The following is a 19,700-nucleotide window of genomic DNA, read 5'->3' on the forward strand; positions in this document are numbered from 1 at the left end:
CAGCACTTAAAATACTACTTAGAACCATAGGCTAATCCCCTGTCTGGGATGACTTAAACCCCACTTCCTAAGAAAGGTGAACAGGCCTCCATGCAGGTCACACCATGGGCTGTTCTGGAGGAGACCCAAAGAAGCTTCAGCTTTCTGTAGTTGTGGAGAGTCCCTGACTTCTTGCTTAGAAATAGTCTCTTCCCCATATGCCCTTGACAATAACTTACCATTCCCCATGGTGCAGTGTGACACTTGGCAGCTGTCCTCCATCCCAGAGGTGGCTGCAGACTACTTCGCACACCGCTTCTAACTTATAAAGCCAAAGGCCTTGGTGTCTGGGGTGAGGGTTGTATCCAGGGGTTAGGGGGGCAGGGGGACAAGTGGTCCAGGAGGGCACAGATGGATTGAGTGGGTGCAGCTCAAGGTGGGCACAGGGGATGGGTTGGGGATGGCCTGGTTTGGGAGCATATGGGGATTTTGGATGGGGGTGTTTCAGCCTGATTCATAGATGGATGGGATTGGGGGACAGCTTGGCATGGCTGGATGGGGGCAGGGACATATGGGCATTGAGGGATGGGTTGGAGTTGCTAGGTATTGGGTAGGATAGGGGAGCAGCCTGCTTCCAAGTGCCAAAGCACACACTGAATGCTGATCTCTGCCATCTTTCCCAGGAGCTCCTGCTGAGCCAAGACTTCAGCAAGTTCCAGCCCCTGAAGCTGAAGCTGTTGGACGCAGTGGACGACATGCTGGCCAATGACATTGCCCGGCTCATGGTGATGGTGCGGCAGGAAGAGTCTCAGATGCCCACCCAGGCCGTGAAGGGCGGGGCCTTTGAGGGCACTATGAATGGGCCCTTTGGCCATGGCTATGGGGAGGGGGCTGGCGAGGGCATTGATGACATTGAGTGGGTGGTGGGAAAGGACAAGCCCAGCTATGATGAGATCTTCTACACCCTCTCGCCTGTCAATGGTAAGATCACAGGCGCCAGTGCCAAGAAAGAGATGGTGAAATCAAAGTTGCCCAACACTGTCCTGGGCAAGATCTGGAAACTGGCTGATGTGGACAAAGATGGACTCTTAGATGATGAGGAGTTTGCACTGGCCAACCACTTGATCAAGGTGAAGCTAGAAGGGCATGAGCTGCCTGCAGAACTACCCCCCCATCTAGTGCCCCCCTCCAAACGCAGACCCGAATGACTCCCCAGCATCCTCTAAATGGAGGGGGGGTGGGCAGCCAGATGCCTGGATTTCAACATCTAACTCTGCTAAAGATCCACAACCCCTGAGAGCTGGTGGACAGTTTGAATTTTGCTTCAAAAGGCACCAAATTTACACCTTCCTTCCAAATGCCCCCATCTATGGGAGTGATAAGATCTGAATGAAATCCTCAGACATGTCATATTGTGCACAAGAATGATATTTTTAATATATTCAAGGCTGCATTTTTGTTCCCCTTTATCTCTTGAGGTGCTGCTCCAGGAGCTGCTAATACAACTGGTTTGTCTTCCTAAGGTGTTGAATGAATGGCTCCTTGTGGCAAGGCAGCATAGCTGAGCTGCGAACATCAGTTCAATCCCCCTGCCTGGGAGTACTGTTCACAATGGAATCGGCTTCACCCTTGTGCTGGGATGGCACAACTCTGGTCCCCCCCCACCCCCCCAGCTGTCTGATTTTTCTGGGGGAGCAGGCACTGTAATTCCCATGGTGGTGAAGCAGTTCTAATTCTCTTTGGAACATGGTCCAAACACATCAGTTCAGTTCTAAGCTGACTTCCCCCTATGTACAGAGCAGTTTTTATGCTAATGACCCAGGTGGTTGGTTTTAAGATAGAGGGTCATTTCTCCAGGGCTTTCTGATCTTCCCATATAGAAATGTTTACAAGTAAATGAGTGTTAATTATGCTTGGCTCTAGCTACCAAAAATGGAGACTAGTTAAAATTGGAGAGGGGCTCTTAAAGGAACATGGACAGACCTCTTTGGTGGGGGATCCCTGGTGCTGCTTGTTGTGTCTTTCACTCCTGGACTCCCCTTACAGAAGACAGCAAGTTGTCATACTTCCTTTGAATCCCACTCAAAGCCCTCACTTCCTTTTAGACACCTACTTCACTGACCTGGCTTCTTGTAAATTTCACAATCCACATCTCAGTTCTGAGAAGCCTGAATTTCTCAAACAGGAAGATAGTCTATTCTAGAGGCTGCCTCTTCCTTAAAACTTCACAGGTCTGACCTCACTGTCCCAAGCCATGTCTCCTCAGTTGCTCCAGTGCAGACTCTTCTGCTGTAGCATTTCCCTCTGGCTTTGCCCTGGTCTAAGATGTGCAAGGTATGGCCTAATCTGAGCCTGTTAATCCTCACCTTGTGTAACTGACGCACTTTGCACTGCATCACATGGTCAGATGTTCACCTCTAACTCTTTTCTGTCTAGAAACATTCATCCTGAGAAGCCTTGGAATTAAACTCAAGGTGGGTTAAAAACAGTTACTCTGGCAGCATGCTCCAGTCTGCTGATAGTGACTATCGCTAAACTCAGCCTGTCTTTGTCAACCTCCAGGGCTAGATCTGGAACTGTTAGCAAAGAACTTTATGGGAAAAGGGTGGCCCTGTTCCTGATTCACCGCTGCACAGGTGGTGACTGCAGTTCCTTAGGTTGCCTTAGTTTATTGGCCTTCTGTCAACTTCAGGGCCCTGCCAGCAGCCCTCAAACAACTCTCATCTGCTTGCAATTTTAACCATTCTCTCTACCAACACTGATTGATGTCCTAGCCCAGACTGCAGCCTTCAGAGGCACCCACAGTTAAGTGCACTGAGTCCTGCTGGGATTGGGCAGCCAATTTAGGCTGTTCTCAAACCCTCCATGCCAGAGCTTCCTATGAAGCAATGGCAGCACAGTGCTGGGAGAGGCCTAAAGGGTTTGCCACAACATCCTCCTGCCAGGCTGTGAGATTGGGGTGGGGGGGATGGTTAAAGTGGAGGCCTCTCCGTAAGAGATGTGCCTTATTCCTGTGGCTGTTGGAGTGGAGGCAACATCGATCAGTGGGTTTCTCTTGGTGCTTTCACAGGCAAGCAGCCAAAAATGTTTCGCCTGGGATCCCTTATCAGCTGCTTAACAGCCTGGCTCTGCTCAACATGTACGTGGTTTGTGTGACTGACACCACTGATAGAGAATCAAAAGCTGTTTGGTATCAGGTTGCCGAAGGGGGTCCAGTATTTCTGGCTGAGTCCATGTGACAGTCAAGAGACTAAAGCTCTGATACTTCAGGTAACTGGCTAGAATGTTCCCAGCTTCCTGGCCTTCTCCATGTGGACTCTGCCAAAGGAGTGTCAGATTTTAAGGACTGTGCTTTAACATCTGTTAACTATGTACATTACTTGTTTACTTCCTGTACAGTGAAGCAGTTCTCAGTGGGGGGATGGCCTCTCCCAGGCTTGTGCATCAGAAGAGGGAAGTGCACTCTGTTTAAGCCTGTCTAAATCTTTTTGAAACTATTAAAATGTATTTGCAAGTTCTGCAGCTCCTGAGTCTGCGTCCTGGGAAATGCCAGGGGAGGTGGCTTCGGAGCCTTCTTAAAGGGAATGCACCACATCTTAACAGAGTTGAACCTGTGCTGGCAAGAGCTGCTACCAACATGGGACTCTTGCTAGAGTGTCTCCTGAGCTGGGAACTGATCTTCAATGCAGGCCTAAAACACCAGCCTAAACTTGACTCTGGACCCATATATAGGAGGTGGCCTTAACATTACATGGTTTCTGTTGGTGGAGGGAGAGGTGGCCTGTGTATTGCTCCCTATAAAGAGAAATGGGGGTTAGCTGACATGTACTTGGCTTAGTTTACCAGCTAGAAAGTTACTATGGGGGGAGGAGGGGGGAGAAGAGGAAGGAGGAGAGACTCCACTAAAGTCAGTGGCAGAGCTGGGAATAGAACCAGTGTGTCCTGCGTCTGATACCTTAACTGCTGAGATGCTACTTGCAGCCTAAATACAAGGGAAGGAGGATTATTCCTTCACCCACTTTACAGATTTGGCGGGGGAGGGAGAAACTGAGCCAGAGTTGCCTGAAGGAAGCTGGGATTTTGAACCAAGTTCTCTGGCCTGCCAGTCTAGGGCCTTTAATCACAAGGCTACCTTGCCTCTCCCTTGTGCAATGTACCCCAGGGAGAAATGTGCATCACTCCTTAAGTACAGTTAACTCTGCTCCTGAATGCAGCTGTTGTACCGTGTTCCAGCCCCTGTAGTGGGGTGAAGATTCCACTGGGCGAGAGCAGTAAGGGGAGTGGGGAAGAGGATACAGCACAGAGATGGAGGGAAGAATTCAAGGGTGGGGAAACTTGATCAGACAAGAGCAGGATCTGCTGAGGAGCAGGCTCCGGCACAGTTGTGGCGTTGAGGGGTAGGAGTACAGGAGCCTGGGTGGTTTGGGGAGGGACAGACTTTAGGCAGTGTCTGTTTGCAAGCAAACAGTAGCTGTTGTCTACCTACAGGAGGAAGCTGCTGATGCTCCTGACCTTCAGGGCTTGTGCCAGGGCATCTTCTTACTTCCTGGCATGATCAAGTGCCTGTGTGCATATGCCCTTCCTATCCCACAGCTTCCCTCCCTTCCTAGCTGGTGGAGGGGCTGGGATTTTCCTATGAGATCTGTTCTGCATCCTACTCAGTAGGCTTCCCTGGGCCCAGTCCCAGAGTGTTGATCCCTTCAACACCTAGCTCCTATTGTTACCAATTGTCCATTCTAACAGGTGGCTGGCAGGTTGTGTGTGTGGGGAGGAGGGGCTGCTATGCAGTGGGGGTAGTGTCTCACTTTTCCTGGGGAGAGAGAAAAGTTTCCTCCTATCAGAGGGAAAGGATCCACACCTACTTAAGGTGAGAGTCTGCATGCCGGGGGGGGGGGGGGAAATGGGGCACATGGCAGTGGGGGAGAAGCTGCTGCCTGGGGTGGGGGGGGCAGAGAGGGAGAAGATGCTGCCCGCTGGGAGGGAATGGACTACCTGCTGCTGGCTGCAATAGTAATGGGCTGGGGGGGGGGGAGGAGACTGGTGCACAGCTGTTGCGGGGGGCAGTGGCATCAATGTTGAGTCTCTGGGTGAGTTTTGGGGAGGGGCAAGATGCAGCTGCCCTTTGCTGGGTGGAATGTGGGAACAAATAGGGGGTGGAGGCTGCATGTAATGAGACTGGATCCTGCTGCATGGAATACAGTAAATGGGGGGAGGGTGGGATGCTGCTGCCCTCTGCTGGGTGGAATGGGTACTTGCACAGCTGTTCCAGAAGCCCTGTACAGCCAGTATCCAAGAGGGTGGAGACTCTGGGTCAAAGCTCACTCCTTTAAGAGCTGCAGAATCCAAGTCATGCCATCTTTGGCATGCAGCCCTGGATGCTGGTGTTAAGGTGGAAGGGTCTCTGTGCCCCTTTTTTGCTGAAATGCAGCTGCCACTTCTCTGCAGGGAATTATGGCTTTAGGGCCTGATATTGGGGGTGGGGTGGGGGTAGTTTGGCACTAGCAGCCCTGAACAACAGTGGGTGGGGGATGTGTGAAGTGCCGCACTTTGCAGAGTTTAGAGGTCCACTCTGACTCAGTGGGGGCTTTTCAACTGAAGGAGGGTAGAATCCAGGATTGGGCCCTCCTGTTGAAAATAAAAGGGCCTGCTTGTACTGCACCCACTGGGAGTCTGGGGTGGGGACAGGCCTAGAGAGCAGAGGAAGATGGGAGAGCATGATCTCTCCCCTCTTGGCCATCTGATGTTCTCAAGGTTTCCATGCAAGTGCAGGTTAATCAAAATGCTTTGTGGAAATGTCTGTTTCACCAACTGTTGAAGTGGAGGGATGGGGGGAGAGTCAAACTCATGGAGACCCCCACATTCTAATTGGGTTTAGACTTTAGTATTTTAAATAGATTCTACTGTAATTTTCAACAGGCAGTACTGTATGTGTATTGTTTACATTAGTCAAAAAGTCCTTTTACTTTTGAGATGAAACACATGGTGATGGTCCTGAATCAAATATCCGTTTTGTAGGAAACTTTCTGAAATTTCAGCTTTTTTGCCCCACTTTGGAATGGGGGAAGTTTTGTAACAGTGGAATTTTATGCAGAGGGGAAGCTCTTAGAATGAGGTATTTTCACTAATTTGGTGAGGTCACTTCCTAGGCCAGAATTCCCCATGTATTCTCTAGGCTGGTATTTTGTGTGTGGGGGGGGGTTCCCTGCTCAAGGCTGGATTGCTTCTACAATCCAAAACTGCTAGTGAGTTGCTGTAGGATAAGAGATTCTAATATGTGCTTTTAAGTTTTAACCCCTTCCCTGCTGCTGACTGTCACCTCCTACTGTCAGCTGAACTGAGTCCCTGATTGGTGGTTTTTTTTGCTGACCTTATGTCTAGCCTCCTTAGGCCTTTGTAGGGAAGCCTAGCACTGGTGTGTGTGAGGGGTGTCCTAGTCATTAGATCTAGCTTTGCAGCATCTGCTGTGAGGTGAGTAAGTATAATTATCAATGGCAGCAGTGAGAGTGGCTTGCCTGAAGACAAGCGCCAGTGTCTGGTGAAAGAAGGAATAGAACCCAGAGTCCTGACTGCCAGCCCACTGCTTTCACTAGGAGGAGACTTTGCCACCTCGCTGTAGAGCCTTCCCAGACAGAGTTTTGGGTCAGATGAGCTGCGTGGGAATGGTATCAGTTGGTGCTGCTCTAGCATCATGCCCTGTTTCCTAATGACTGGGCACAGCATTCATTGGTCGCTTTCTGCTGTGGTGCCCTGATGGCAGGGAGAAGTCTCTCTCACTTCCTCGAATTGCCGGTTGGGAGGGGGGTGGAGTCTGGGCTTGGAGTAGACCCTTGAGCTTCCTTGGGTTAGCTTGGTCTTAATCCAATAATCTGCCTTTAATTCAGTCATCCAGCAGGGGGTAGTGCTGCTTCATGTAAGCTTCTCCACCTCCCCACCCCATATCCCTACCATGGCCTCTGGTTAAACTGTGTAAGGAAATCTCACTGCTATTGGGCCTATGCAGCTTGGTGTGATGGGGGACCCCAGTCAGGTTGGGGAGAGCAGACTATGCAGCACTTAGCACCCTGAGGGGCCCCAGTCTCTGTTGTGGCTTCTAGGTGCTTTCACAATATAAAATGGAGCCTAGGAGCTAGTGCAAGAGATTGGAACCTAGGACACCTGGGTTCTATTCCTGGCTCTGCCCCAGATGCCCTGAGAGAACTCAAATGAGTCCCTCTCTCCTTCCCTTCCCCCGCCATACAATGGCTATTTCTCCTCCCCCCTTTCGTCTGTTCAGACTGCGAGCTCGAATGGCATGCTTGGGGCACTGATCCGAGTTAGGGTTCTTTAGACGCTGCCTTGATGATAATGTACATGCCACCTTGGGGCACTAAGTGCCAGTTAGTGCCTCTAGGCCAGTGTTTCTCTGCCTATTTACCATTGTGAGCCACATACGCAGGTTTCTGTTTTAATCTGTATGGCCCTGAGGATGTCACATGGGCCACAAATGTGTGCTGATTGGGTCACAAGCAGCCCATGGTAGGCTGTGGGTCGAGAACACACTGTGGGCTCTAGCAGTAGCAGGATAGGGGCTAGAGAGGGCTGCATTGGCCTTAATAGCTGAACAGCTGTCTGCCCCTTGCCCAGGTGGGGAGCTGAGAGGGGTCTGCCTGAGACCCTCCACTTTGCTCCCAGCCCCAGACTGGTCACAGTCCAACACCAGTTTCTTTCAGTGCTTCCTGACCTAGTGTGAGATGAATTTGCTGGGTCTCATCTGGGTTCCCCGGGAGGCGGGGGTCTATCTCAGCCTGGCCCTCATGGGTGGGGGGGTGGGCTGGCTCCTCCATGGCAGAGCAGAGGTGGGGAGAACAAGCATATGCCATACCTCGCTCCTGCCATCTTCCTCTTTTTCATTCTAATCTTAATCTCTCTCCTCCTCTCTTTTCCTTTCTCCCTCCAGGGACTCTCCTGTCTGTCCATCCACCCCTAGCCCTGGCTGGCTGTCGCTCCTCTTCATCCCTCTCTTGAGCCAGGCTTCCCTGAGCCTCTCCCTGTTCGCAGCTTTGGCTCTCCAGCCATCCCCCTGCCCACCCCCTCTAGTTTCCATTGCCCTCTTCCATCTATCCATCCCTCTGCACGTGCGCCCCTCTCTCCTGCCATCCATCTGTCCATTCCTCCCCATGCACATCTTTCTCTCCTCTTCCCACCCCCACCCCCCGCCCGGCTCCTATCTGTCCGTCCGCCTCCCTACACATCCGTCTGTCCCTCTCCATTCCTTCTCCTGTCTTTCCCCAGCCTCGGGGGGGCGTGGAGCTGTCAGAGCACATCTGGCACAGCTGGCCCCGCCCCTTCCCCACCTGGCCCAGGTGTCGGTAGCTCCCTCCCCATTGGGGGCCGGCCGGCAGGGGCGGGGCCGGGGCCCGGGCTGCGGGGAGTGGGGAAGGGCAGGCAGGCAGCGAGGCTGGAGCGGCCGGAGTGGGGCAGCATGTGCAGCCCGGTGGAGCGGCGCCTGGCCGGCCTGCGGGAGCTGCTGCAGGGGCCCGGGCTCGAGTCGCTGCTGGACGTGCTGCTGTGCCTGTACCGGGAGTGCAGCGGCGCCCCCCTGCGGCGGGAGCGCAGCGTGCAGCAGTTCCTGGCGTGGGGTGAGTCTCCTGCCCCCAGAGCGCAGTGCAGTGGGGGCTGGGAAAGGAGGGGGGCCTCCTGCCCCTACAGTCCCAGGTGATAGGGGAGGCTGCCCCTTTAGCTCCTTGCAGTGAAGGAAAGAAGCCTGTCCTGTAAGCCCCACCCCAGGCCCTGTGCAATTAGAGGGGAGCTGTAGGAAGGGGGGGCTACCCCCAGGGTGCAATGGGACAAAGGGCCCCCAACCCTGTGCAAGGGGAGAGCTGACCCTGGGCTGCAATTGCAGGATATACTGCCTCCAGCACTCTGCAATGCAGGGTGGGATACTGGAAAGTCAGAAAGGGGAGAGGACTTCCCCCCACCATATGTGATGGCTAGGGGTGCCCCCACCTTGTGTAATGGGTATCCCTGTGGTGGATTGGGGCAAGGCAGGAGTGGCTGTACTTGAGTGCCCCCTTACTCTGTGTGCAGCAGGGGTGCAATGTGCTCATCTGAGTACCCCCTACCCCTGTTCACTAAGGGGCAGGAGGAGGAAACAGAGGTGTGAGCAACAAACACACACCGCTCCCTGCAATGCTTCCTCCCTCCCTGCTTCCTCCCCCTGGTCTGTGCTGATTGCAAAAGTAGCTGCTTTTATTTATTTATTTTTATTTTATTTTATTTGGGGAGGGGGACATGAAATGACCCACTAGGGACTAGCCTGAGACTTGGAAAACTCATGTCACGCAGGCCCCCGCAAGCAGTTGGCTTGAGTCTGGATCACTACTAGGTGCTTGGGGCTTGTCAATCCAAGGAAGCTATTCTGGAGTAAGGTAGGGTGTGAATTTAAAGCACAATAGTTACTGTGGAATAGTTGACTCTTACTCTGAACTAGCAGTTCTGGTCAATTGCCCTGTGCCACCCCAGCCTGGCAGGGCCCTTGTCACTACAGTATCGGAGACTCTTGATCTGGCTGGTTTATCCTCAAAACATCTATTGGCTAGTGAACCACTTACAAACAGGGCAAATGGAGGCAGAGAGGCTGTAGTGTGTTGCTCATGGTGAGACCAAGAGTCAGTGGCAGAGCTGGGGATAGAACTCAAGTCTCCGGTACCTTAACCGCACGCCCATCAGCACCAGATTTGTGGCACTGTTTTGGAGGATGGTGATGGATTGAGAGGTGGTTTGATCAGTGTACCAGTATCTTCAGAGAGGAAACAGCAGGTACTAAAAGGCTCTTTAAGCTAGTGGAGAATGGTAGAATAAGAACCAACAGCTGGAAATTAAAGTCAGAAACATTCAAGTTAGAAATAAGGCTCCAATGTTTCTCAGGGACCAAACTCTGAAAGCAAAGGGTGGGGGAGGGATTCTTGATGTCGCCAACTCCAGACTGGCTGCCCGGCTAGAAGATGCTTCAATCAAATGTAGGTCCATTGATTCCATGGCCTAAAGGGATCATTGTGGTCATCTGGTCTGGCCTCCTGTATAGATAGCACAGGCCAGAGAACAGCCCCAAAATCATTCCTAGAGTAGATCTCTAAGAAAAACACAAGTGATGGGGCTTGGTACAGGGTTAACTGTTGTGGTATTCCCTGGCCTATATTATATAGGTGGTCAGACTCAATGGTCCCTTCTGGCCTGAATCTATGAATATCCTTGTCATAGTGTGGCAGGAACTCCATTTTAGTTCAGGCTGAGACATTCTTGCTGTTTAACAGCCAGTTTTTTTAAGTGCTCAAAAATCCACCTGCTGCCTTTATTTAAAAATACAGAATTCCTGCCTTCTAATCATCCAGCTGTGTTCTCATGGACCCTTTGCTGTAGCATCTGGCCACCTTTCTCACAGAAGGAAACCTACACATTTGATACCAGAGCCTGTAAAAAGCTTGTAAATTTCCTGCTTGGCCTATACACCACCAGTCTATTGGCTCCCAGCAGACTGGTCCCTCTCATGCTCCAGATACAGATCAAATGATGGGAGGGCTCAAATTTTCTGAAGTGCATAAGGATTTCGGGGTGCACACAGACATTCCTTAAAGGAGCCTGACGGAAGGGGTCCATTTAAGGCGCGTCCAGTTGGGCAGCCCCCAAATAACTAAGTGGCCATTTCAAGCTGTTTTGTCGACAAAGGAAGGTCCCTGCCCCAACGCTTGGTCTAAACACAGTGGGAAATAGGACAGGGGAGGGATGCTGCCAAGTCTCAGAACCAAAGCGCTGCAGTCATTTGTACATCTACTGTAATGGGTTGGCCGCAGTATCACTATTGCTTGGGGTCTCTGTGTCCTGCCACCTGCTGCCAATCTCTGAAGCCCACAGGGGTACATTCATTTGCACCAGCTGTGGATCTGGCCCCAAGGCTGGCTGCAGCCTGTAGGCCCTAGTAAAAAGGGTGCATTGTAGTTCATCACTCCAGCGGAGGATGGCTGCTCTTGCACTACAGACCAAGCCTCCTGAGATAAGTCTATCAACGAATAAATGGCGGGAGATCAGCATCTCCTGGCCTCATAGCACAAGAATAAGGGCCCACAGTGAAATCTGAAGGTAGCAGTAAGACAAGTGCAAAGCACTACGCTTTGAGAAGGAAAAAAAATCAAATGCACAGCTATAAAATGGGAAATAGCTGGCTAGACATTGGTACTGCAGGAAAAGAATCTGGGGATCATAGTGGATCACAAATTGAATGAGCCAACAGTGGTGCAGTTGTGTGTTTTTTATATATTTAAAAAAAGCTGATATTATTCTGGGGTGTATTAACAGGAGTCTTGTATGTAAGACATGGTGGGGGTCATTATCCTGCTCTGCTTGGCACTGGGGAAGTCTCCTCAGCTGGTGTGCTGTGTCCAGTTTGGGGTTCCAGGCTTCAGGAAAGATGTGGATAAACTGGCAAGAGTCCAGAGGAGAGAAACAAAAATGGTAAAAGTCTTTAGAAAACCTGACCTGTGAGAAAAGGCTTAATAAAAACACCTTGGGGTGTTTAGTCTTGAGAAGAGACTTAGTGGGGACCTGATAAGTCTTCACCATCCTCTTTAAAACAGCCCTTAATGTATTATTTCTTGTCCTACCTTTCGTGGACATGGAGAACAGGCTTAATCTGCAGCAAGGGAGATTTTAGGTCAAATAGAAAAAATGTTCTAACTCTTAGATGAGTTAAGCTCTGGAACAGGCTTCAAGGGGAGGTTGTGGAATCCATGTCACTGGAGGTTAAGAACTGGTTGTGACAAACACCTGTCAGGCATGGTCTAGGTTTGCTTGATCCTGTCTCAGTGTGGGGGCTGGACTTGATGATCCCTCAAGGTCCCTTCCAGCCTGACATTTCTATGATTTTATGAAACTCACAATGGATCAAAGGATAGAGTACTTCTTTTAGATTATGGTACTTGCTACCACAGGAAGTCACTGAGGCCAAGAATTTACCAAACTTCAAAAAGGGATTGGACAGGTTCTATGGATAACAAGAATATCTAGTTATAGCTAATGTTAACAAACTTTTGGCAAGGATATTAAACTTCAAGGTTTAAGCTTGTCTTCTAGTTATTCATGATCAGGAGGAGACATTCATTAGGAATATATTATCCTACAATGGTTCACTCCAGCATTTCTGCATCTTCCTCTGAAACGTTAGCTGCTGGTTGTTTGTATTGCTATAGTGCCTATAAGTCCCAGTCATGGGCAAGGGCTCTGCTGTGCTAGGCACAGTACAAGCACTAAACAACAACTTCCTGTCCCCAAATTATGATGATCTAAGTTCTGGGTTAGACAGCCCTCTGCTCTGATCCTGTCTGGCAATACCTATCTTCCCAGGTCTAACCCCTGGGTCTGCCCCTCCCCTGTAAAACTAAGGCTGATCATTCAGCAGCTGTAAAGGGTGGGTGATATTTCATTAGCTAATTGTAAAGTGCTGTGTTCTCTCCTTCCACTCCCTTGAGAGCTGCTTTGCAGGAAACCAGGAATCTCTGTGCTGTGTGAGTTTGCATCCACTCCCACTGCTTACGTGTATTCTCCATGCTGGGAGTGATTTATGCTGCAGGAATGAAGATTGGAGGTGGGGGGAATGATCCTGCTTCCGTGTTCTTTGTTTTTGTGTTAAGTCCTTTCTTCACAAGGAAAAATGTGGGAGAGATTCAAAGTGAGAAGGCCTGACTCTGTGCCCTCCTCCTGTGTGAAAGTGAGATCCACATCAGGCCCTAATGTCTGGCTGTGACAGTGTGTCTACCCCGTTTGCAATACCATTGCCCTAGCACGAGAGCCAGCTGAAATTTGGGATTTCTGGTTTGCAGGACATGTCAGACTTGCTGAAAACATTAATTTCAGAAGTACCTAAACACTGTTTCCAAAAGGTAATACCTATGCCAGCAGGTGCTCAGGGGAAACTGATGTGATTCTTGTCAGTTTCACTCTCCACCACTGAATGACCTGGGTGAAGCTGACCTGAATCATGTGAGCAGCTGCTGAGGACCCTGGGGATTGCCACTCCCAGGTGTATCTTCTATGGTTCTGGGGCCCCAGGACTTCCCAGGCCAGCTGGTTCCCTGGGCTGTCTGGGGAGCCAGCTGTGCCCAGGACACTGGCTAGTAGGAGGGAGCCTGAAAGCCCTGGCTAGAGCAAGGGCTTCCAGGCTCCCTGGTGGGAGCTGAGCCCCAGTTAGAACTGGTGTCCTCAGGCTTCCCCCTCCATTGCCTGGAAGCCCAAGTATCCCCAGTCTGGGGCAGTCCAGATGGTGAGGCTGCCCCAGAACTGCAGAGCCTGGAAACCTGGCTCCTCAGCAGCCTGCTGGGTGATCTGACAGAGACCCTGCCTGCAATGTGACAAACAGTCAAACCTGGGGTGAATTTGCAAAACACTTCATGTTCATGTTTTTTGTTTTTGTTTTAACACAAAACTTGGAAAATTTCCATTCAGCACTTGCTAGGACAGGGCTTGTTGGGGATTTTTAATGGATTTATGTAGGTTGGGGGAGTGCTTTGTGACTTGAGTCAGGTGTGTCCTAAAGGAGACATTATGCCCATAGGGGTGCGCTAGGCCTAGCTGTGGGGGGAGTGGACAGAACTGGTTATTGTCTATGGTGTCCTCTTGCTACTCTAGTTACAGTTGCACAGAGAACCTTGAAAATATGATCTGGTGCAGTCTGAGTTGGCAGAGAGCCTGAAACGATAGCTCTGGATACTGCCTGCTAGCTCGGTTGGCCAGCAATGGTACTTCAGAGGTCAGCATTGTTAACAATCTCACTGCTGTTCAAAACATATGAGATGGGGGGAGGAGGAGGAGGTGGCTTAGGGAATCTGGCCTGCTGGATAACGCAGGCCATAGAATTTCAGCCAGTGGCTCCTGTGGTGCAGAGAATTATTCTTTCCTATACTCACTCCAAAGGGGAACCCTGATAAGAAACGTGGCCAAGGGACAGGACATGTGAGTTCCATTCCTAATTCTGCACTGGCCTGCTGTGTGACCCTGGGCAAGTCCCTTCCCCTCTTGGTGTCTGTTTCCCATCCCACCCTCTGTCTATTTAAACTGTGAGCTCTTTGGGGCAGGGCCTGTCTCTTGCTACATATCTGCCCAGTGCCAGGTGTGATGGTGGGGCTGGTTTTTGGTCAAGGGGTCTAGGCGCTGTTATATTACAGGTGTGTGAATTACAGCAGGGACAGCTCTTATGATTTTTGGTGGAATTTAATGTGTTCCTTAAAGCCGCAGCTCGTGTGAGACTCACCTTAATTTTTGCAGATTGTGGATGAGGAGATGGGGAGGGGAGAGAGTGTGCCCCTTTTAAAGCTCAAAACCACAGGAGACAAATTCGAAAAGAACCCAACATTCATAAAAAAAAAAAGAGTAATCGCATGATTCTTTAAGATAATGTCATGGTTTCGGGCCAGGCTGACTCCCAGTTTTGAATGCTTAGTGTTGGCAACATTCAGATATCCTGATTTCTGGAATCCCTTCAATGGGGTTTCTAAGTATTCAGCACCTCAGAAACAATAAACCCCTTTAATACTGTGAAGGTTAGCACTTGGATTGTAAGTTCTTTGGGGAAGGTGCCATCTTCTGTTTGTGTGGTGCCTAGCCTAATAGAGTTGCAACAGCTTTATGCTTCCAGAGGCAGTGTTGCCTAGTGGATAAAGCACTAGACTGGGACGCAAAGACCTGGGTTCTAGTCCATGGCCTGCTGGGTGCCCTCGGGTGAGTCAGTTGCCCCTTTCTCTGCTGCTGTTTCATCCTCTGTAAAATGGGGCAACCTGTTATTCTTTTGTGAAGTGGTTTGAGATCCACAGACGAACACTGCTGTTGCTGCAACATTACACAATTATAACTAACAATAGATCTGGGTCCTTTAATTGTAACAGACATCTAAAATTCCTCACTTGGAGGAAATGAGAAGCAGGCAGATAATCAAGCTATTGACTTTTTGGGTCAAAATAATGCCATTCAAAAATAAAAGCATAACTTCTGACTGATTTTTAAGGCCAGAAGGGCTCATTGTGGTTTTCTAGTCTGATTTCTGTGTACCCGAGGCCCTAGGATGTCTCTGAAATAACTCCTGGTTGAACTAGGACTGCTCTGTTAGAAATACATCTTGTCTTGATTTAAACATTGCCAGTGATGGTAAATCCACCACAGCCCTTGGTTAATTATCCTGTCTGTTAAAATGGGCACCTGGTTTCATTCTGAATTTGTCTCACTTCCACTTCCAGCGATTGGGTTGTGTTCGACCTTCGTCTGCTAGATTGAGGAGCACATTTTCAAATTTGGATTCCTCATGTCAGTACTGCTAGACTGGGATCAAGTCAGCCCTTCACCTTCCTTTTTGTAAGCAAAGCAGCATGAGCACTGGGGCTTTAAGGGATGTGTGATAAGCGGTGAAAACACCTCCAGTTGTAAAACTATTTCTATCCATAATGGCTCTGTCTTGATGCATACTGCAGTCAGACCTAGCAGCCCTAGCCATGGACCAAGACCCATTGCGCTAGGTGCTGTACAAACCGAACAAAAGATGGTCCCTGTCCCAAAGAGCTCACACTAGTCTGCTCTGGCCCAGCAGCATGTTTAGTCTAACCTAGCACACTTTTTTAGTTATTTTAAAAGGAGTGCGACTGCGCTTTTGGAAAACCTCAGGTTAGTCAAAAGCAAGGTCTTCCGAAAGCTTCAGGCCAGTTGCCTCCTTCCTCAGGCATCTTAAATTCTCCTCTGCAAATGGCTGACATTTTCCAAACATTCTTCACAGCTTTTGCAATCCTAGCTTTGAGCTACAGTAACCTCATTAGATACCAGATGTTCTTCTGAGTAGGCCAGTACTACCTCAGGCCCCAGAAGATTGGGGGGGAGGGGGCAGACAGTAGGGGTGGGCCAGTTGCTGCCTAGACCCCTGCACTGAGATTGGGAGAGATGTCCTGTTCCAGCTGACTAAGAGCATGGGGCTGTCCCTGTTGTGCTACACACTTCCCAGACCTGCCTGCCAACAGAGGTATTTCCCCATGGGGCTAGGTTCTGTGCAGCCTCCTACCGAGAAGCACTTCCTGTCCCAGAGAGCTGCCAATCCAAGCAGAGTTCACAATTAATTAACTTCCAGTCCAGAAAGGGGTTGTTATAATCTAATTGGGCCTCATGTATCACCCTGGCCGGAACACCTGATGCTTCCTGTGTTGAGCCAACAAGCTGGCGAGGGGCCCAGATCTATCAAGTTAGGGACAAAACCTCGAGGCTTGATTTAAAAGCTCTGCAGGTGACTGGGGAATCCCCCTTTCCCTGGGTATCCAACAGACAGAATTTGCTTCTGCATTCCCAGTGTGAATTTTAATTCCACTCCAGCTGCTGGTTCTTTAACCCCGGGGGAGGGGGTTGAACTGGGGCCCATTTGCCCTCCCAGTCGAGAATGGTACCCTTAGTTTACGAAGCCATTGTGGATCGAAGACCTGGTCCCTGAAAGAGGGGTGTCGTCACAGGGGAAGCAAGGGGATGAGGCTTGTGCTTTAGGTTAAACACATACAGGACTGGAGCCTTCAATTGGCTAAAGGAAAAACTTAGTTGTACAATCTTATTGCTCAGGCCTGGCCTACACACACATTTCACGCTGGTGGCTGGGGGGGTATGTGTGAGAGAGAGACATACCATGACATCACCTAGCGTGGATGCTCTTTCAGAGTTTAAGGCCAGAAGGGAAAATGAGGTCATCGAGTTTGATCTTGGGTGTATCTCAGGCCCTTTTAACATCACCCAGCTACCTCTGTACTTAGCTCAATGACTTTAGTTAGACTAACTCATTTCAGTCCTTGGGCACCTGACCTCTTGTGAGCCCTGGGCCCAGAACAGGAGAGACCACCAATGTCTCAGGCCCCTGTTATGGCAGGGGATCAATGAGGTGAGACATGTCCAGATGATCCCAGCAGGTGACCCCCACTCTATGCTGCAGAGAAAGACAAACCCTGCCCACCGCGTCCCTGCCAATCTGATGTGGGAGAAATTCCTTCCCAACCCAAAATCTGCTGATCAGTTAGAACCTGAGCACAGGAGCAAGATCCACCACCAAGCCTCAAAGCCAGTGAATTCTCTGGACCACCTCAGTGCCCTATTTTGACTAGTCTCCAGCTGTCGCTGATCTTTGATCTGTCAGAGGAAGGTGAGAAAATCCCAGCTATGTTTGGCCAGTTGTGCACTGGAGAAAAGATTTCCTTCTCTGTTCTGCGGGTGCCCTGTGCCTTAGGGTATGTCTACACTACAAAATTAGGTCGAATTTGTAGAAGTCGTTTTTTTAGAAATCGGTTTTATATATTCGAGTGTGTGTGTCCCCACAGAAAATGCTCTAAGTGCATTAACTCGGCGGAGCGCTTCCACAGTACCGAGGCTAGCGTCGACTTCCAGAGTGTTGCACTGTGGGTAGCTATCCCACAGTTCCCGCAGTCTCCGCTGCCCATTGGAATTCTGGGTTGAGATCCCAATGCCTGATGGGGCTAAAACATTGTCGCAGGTGGTTCTGGGTACATATCGTCAGGCCCCCGTTCCCTCCCTCCCTCCGTGAAAGCAGCAGCAGACAATCGTTTCACGCCTTTTTTCTTGAGTTACCTGTGCAGACGCCATACCACGGCAAGCATGGAGCCCGCTCAGGTAACCGTCACCCTATGTCTCCTGGGCAGGTGTGGTACTGCATTGCTACACAGCAGCATCAACCCATTGCCTAGTGGCAGCAGACGGTACAGTACGACTGGTAGCCGTCATCGTCATGTCTGAGGTGCTCCTGGCCACGTCGGCCAGGAGCGCCTGGGCAGACAGCGGCTTGGAATGACTTGACCAGGTCGTTCTCTTTAGTCCTGCAGTTAGTCCTATTGAACCATCTTATGGTGAGCAGGCAGGCGACACGGATTGCTAGCAGTCGTACTGTACCATCTTCTGCCAGGCAGGCAAGAGATGTGGATGGCTTGCAGTCCTTCTGCACCATCTGCTGCCAGCCAAAGATGTAAAAGATAGATGGAGTGGATCAAAACAAGAAATAGACCAGATTTGTTTTGTACTTATTTGCTTCCCCCCTCCCCCGTCTAGGGGACTCATTCCTCTAGGTCACACTGCAGTCACTCACAGAGAAGGTGCAGCGAGGTAAATCTAGCCATGTATCAATCAGAGGCCAGACCAACCTGCTTGTTCCAATAAGAACAATTACTTAGGTGCACCATTTCTTATTGGAACCCTCCATGAAGTCCTGCCTGAAATACTCATTGATGTAAAGCCACCCCCTTTGTTGATTTTAATTCCCTGTAAGCCATGTTGTCAGTCGCCCCTCCCTCCGTCAGAGCAACGGCAGACAATCGTTCTGCGCCTTTTTTCTGTGCGGACGCCATACCAAGGCAAGCATGGAGGCCGCTCAGCTCACTTTGGCAATTAGGAGCACATTAAACACCACACACATTATCCAGCAGTATATGCAGCACCAGAACCTGGCAGAGCGATACCGGGTGAGGAGGCGACGTCAGCGCGGTCACGTGAGTGATCAGGACATGGACACAGATTTCTTTGAAAGCATGGGCCCTGCCAATGCATGCATCATGGTGCTAATGGGGCAGGTTCATGCTGTGGAACACCGATTCTGGGCTCGGGAAACAAGCACAGACTGGTGGGACCGCATAGTGTTGCAGGTCTGGGACGATTCCGCCTGGCTGCAAAACTTTTGCATGCATAAGGGCACTTTCATGGAACTTTGTGACTTGCTTTCCCCTGCCCTGGAGCGTATGAATACCAAGATGAGAGCAGCCCTCACAGTTGAGAAGAGAGTAGCGATGGCCCTGTGGAAGCTTGCAACGCCAGAGAGCTACCGGTCAGTTGGGAATCAATTTGGAGTGAGCAAATCTACTGTTGGGGCTGCTGTGATGCAAGTAGCCCACGCAATCAAAGATCTGCTGATATGAAGGGTAGTGACCCTGGGAAATGTGCAGGTCCTAGTGGATGGCTTTCCTGCAATGGGATTCCCTAACTGTGGTGGGGCCGTAGACGGAACCCATATCCCTATCTTGGCACCGGAGCACCAAGCCGGCGAGTACATAAACCGCAAGGGGTACTTTTCAATAGTGCTGCAAGCTCTGGTGGATCACAAGGGACATTTCACCAACATCAACGTGGGATAGCTGGGAAAGGTACATGACGCTCGCATCTTCAGGAACTCTGGTCTGTTTCAAAAGCTGCAGGAAGGGACTTTATTCCCAGACCAGAAAATAACTGTTGGGGATGTTGAAATGCCTATAGTTATCCTTGGGGACCTAGCCTACCCCTTAATGCCATGGCTCATGAAGCCGTACACAGGCAGCCTGGACAGTAGTCAGAAGCTGTTCAACTACAGGCTGAGCAAGTGCAGAATGGTGGTAGAATGTGCATTTGGACGTTTAAAGGCGCGCTGGCGCAGTTTACTGACTCGCTTAGACCTCAGTGAAGCTAATATTCCCACTGTTATTACTGCTTGCTGTGCGCTCCACAATATCTGTGAGAGTAAGGGGGAGACGTTTATGGCGGGGTGGGAGGTTGAGGCAAATCGCCTGGCTGCTGGTTACGCGCAGCCAGACACCAGGGCGGTTAGAAGAGCACAGGAGGACGCGGTACGCATCAGAGAAGCTTTGAAAACCAGTTTCATGGCTGGCCTGGCTACGGTGTGAAAGTTCTGTTGGTTTCTCCTTGATGAA

At 50.4% G+C, this 19,700-nt stretch overlaps 2 protein-coding genes across 5 annotated transcripts in view; both read left to right on the plus strand.

Annotated features, from left to right (window-relative positions):
- Window positions 1-3,497, plus strand: part of EHD1 (EH domain containing 1) — a 36,702-nt gene extending 33,205 nt beyond the window's left edge. The window contains exon 5 of the mRNA XM_073351938.2: window positions 663-3,497. Coding sequence (XP_073208039.1) covers window positions 663-1,187 — 525 coding nt within the window. The 3' untranslated portion in view covers window positions 1,188-3,497. The remainder of the gene's footprint in view (window positions 1-662) is intronic.
- Window positions 3,498-8,260: 4,763 nt separating this feature from the next.
- Window positions 8,261-19,700, plus strand: part of CDC42BPG (CDC42 binding protein kinase gamma) — a 65,146-nt gene continuing 53,706 nt past the window's right edge. For all 4 annotated transcript variants that reach the window (XM_073351939.2, XM_073351941.2, XM_073351940.2 and 1 more), the window contains exon 1: window positions 8,261-8,597. In XM_073351939.2, coding sequence (XP_073208040.2) covers window positions 8,441-8,597 — 157 coding nt within the window. In that variant the 5' untranslated portion in view covers window positions 8,261-8,440. The remainder of the gene's footprint in view (window positions 8,598-19,700) is intronic.

This window comes from Lepidochelys kempii, chromosome 7, assembly GCF_965140285.1.
Source record: "Lepidochelys kempii isolate rLepKem1 chromosome 7, rLepKem1.hap1, whole genome shotgun sequence".
NCBI lineage: Eukaryota > Metazoa > Chordata > Testudines > Cheloniidae > Lepidochelys > Lepidochelys kempii.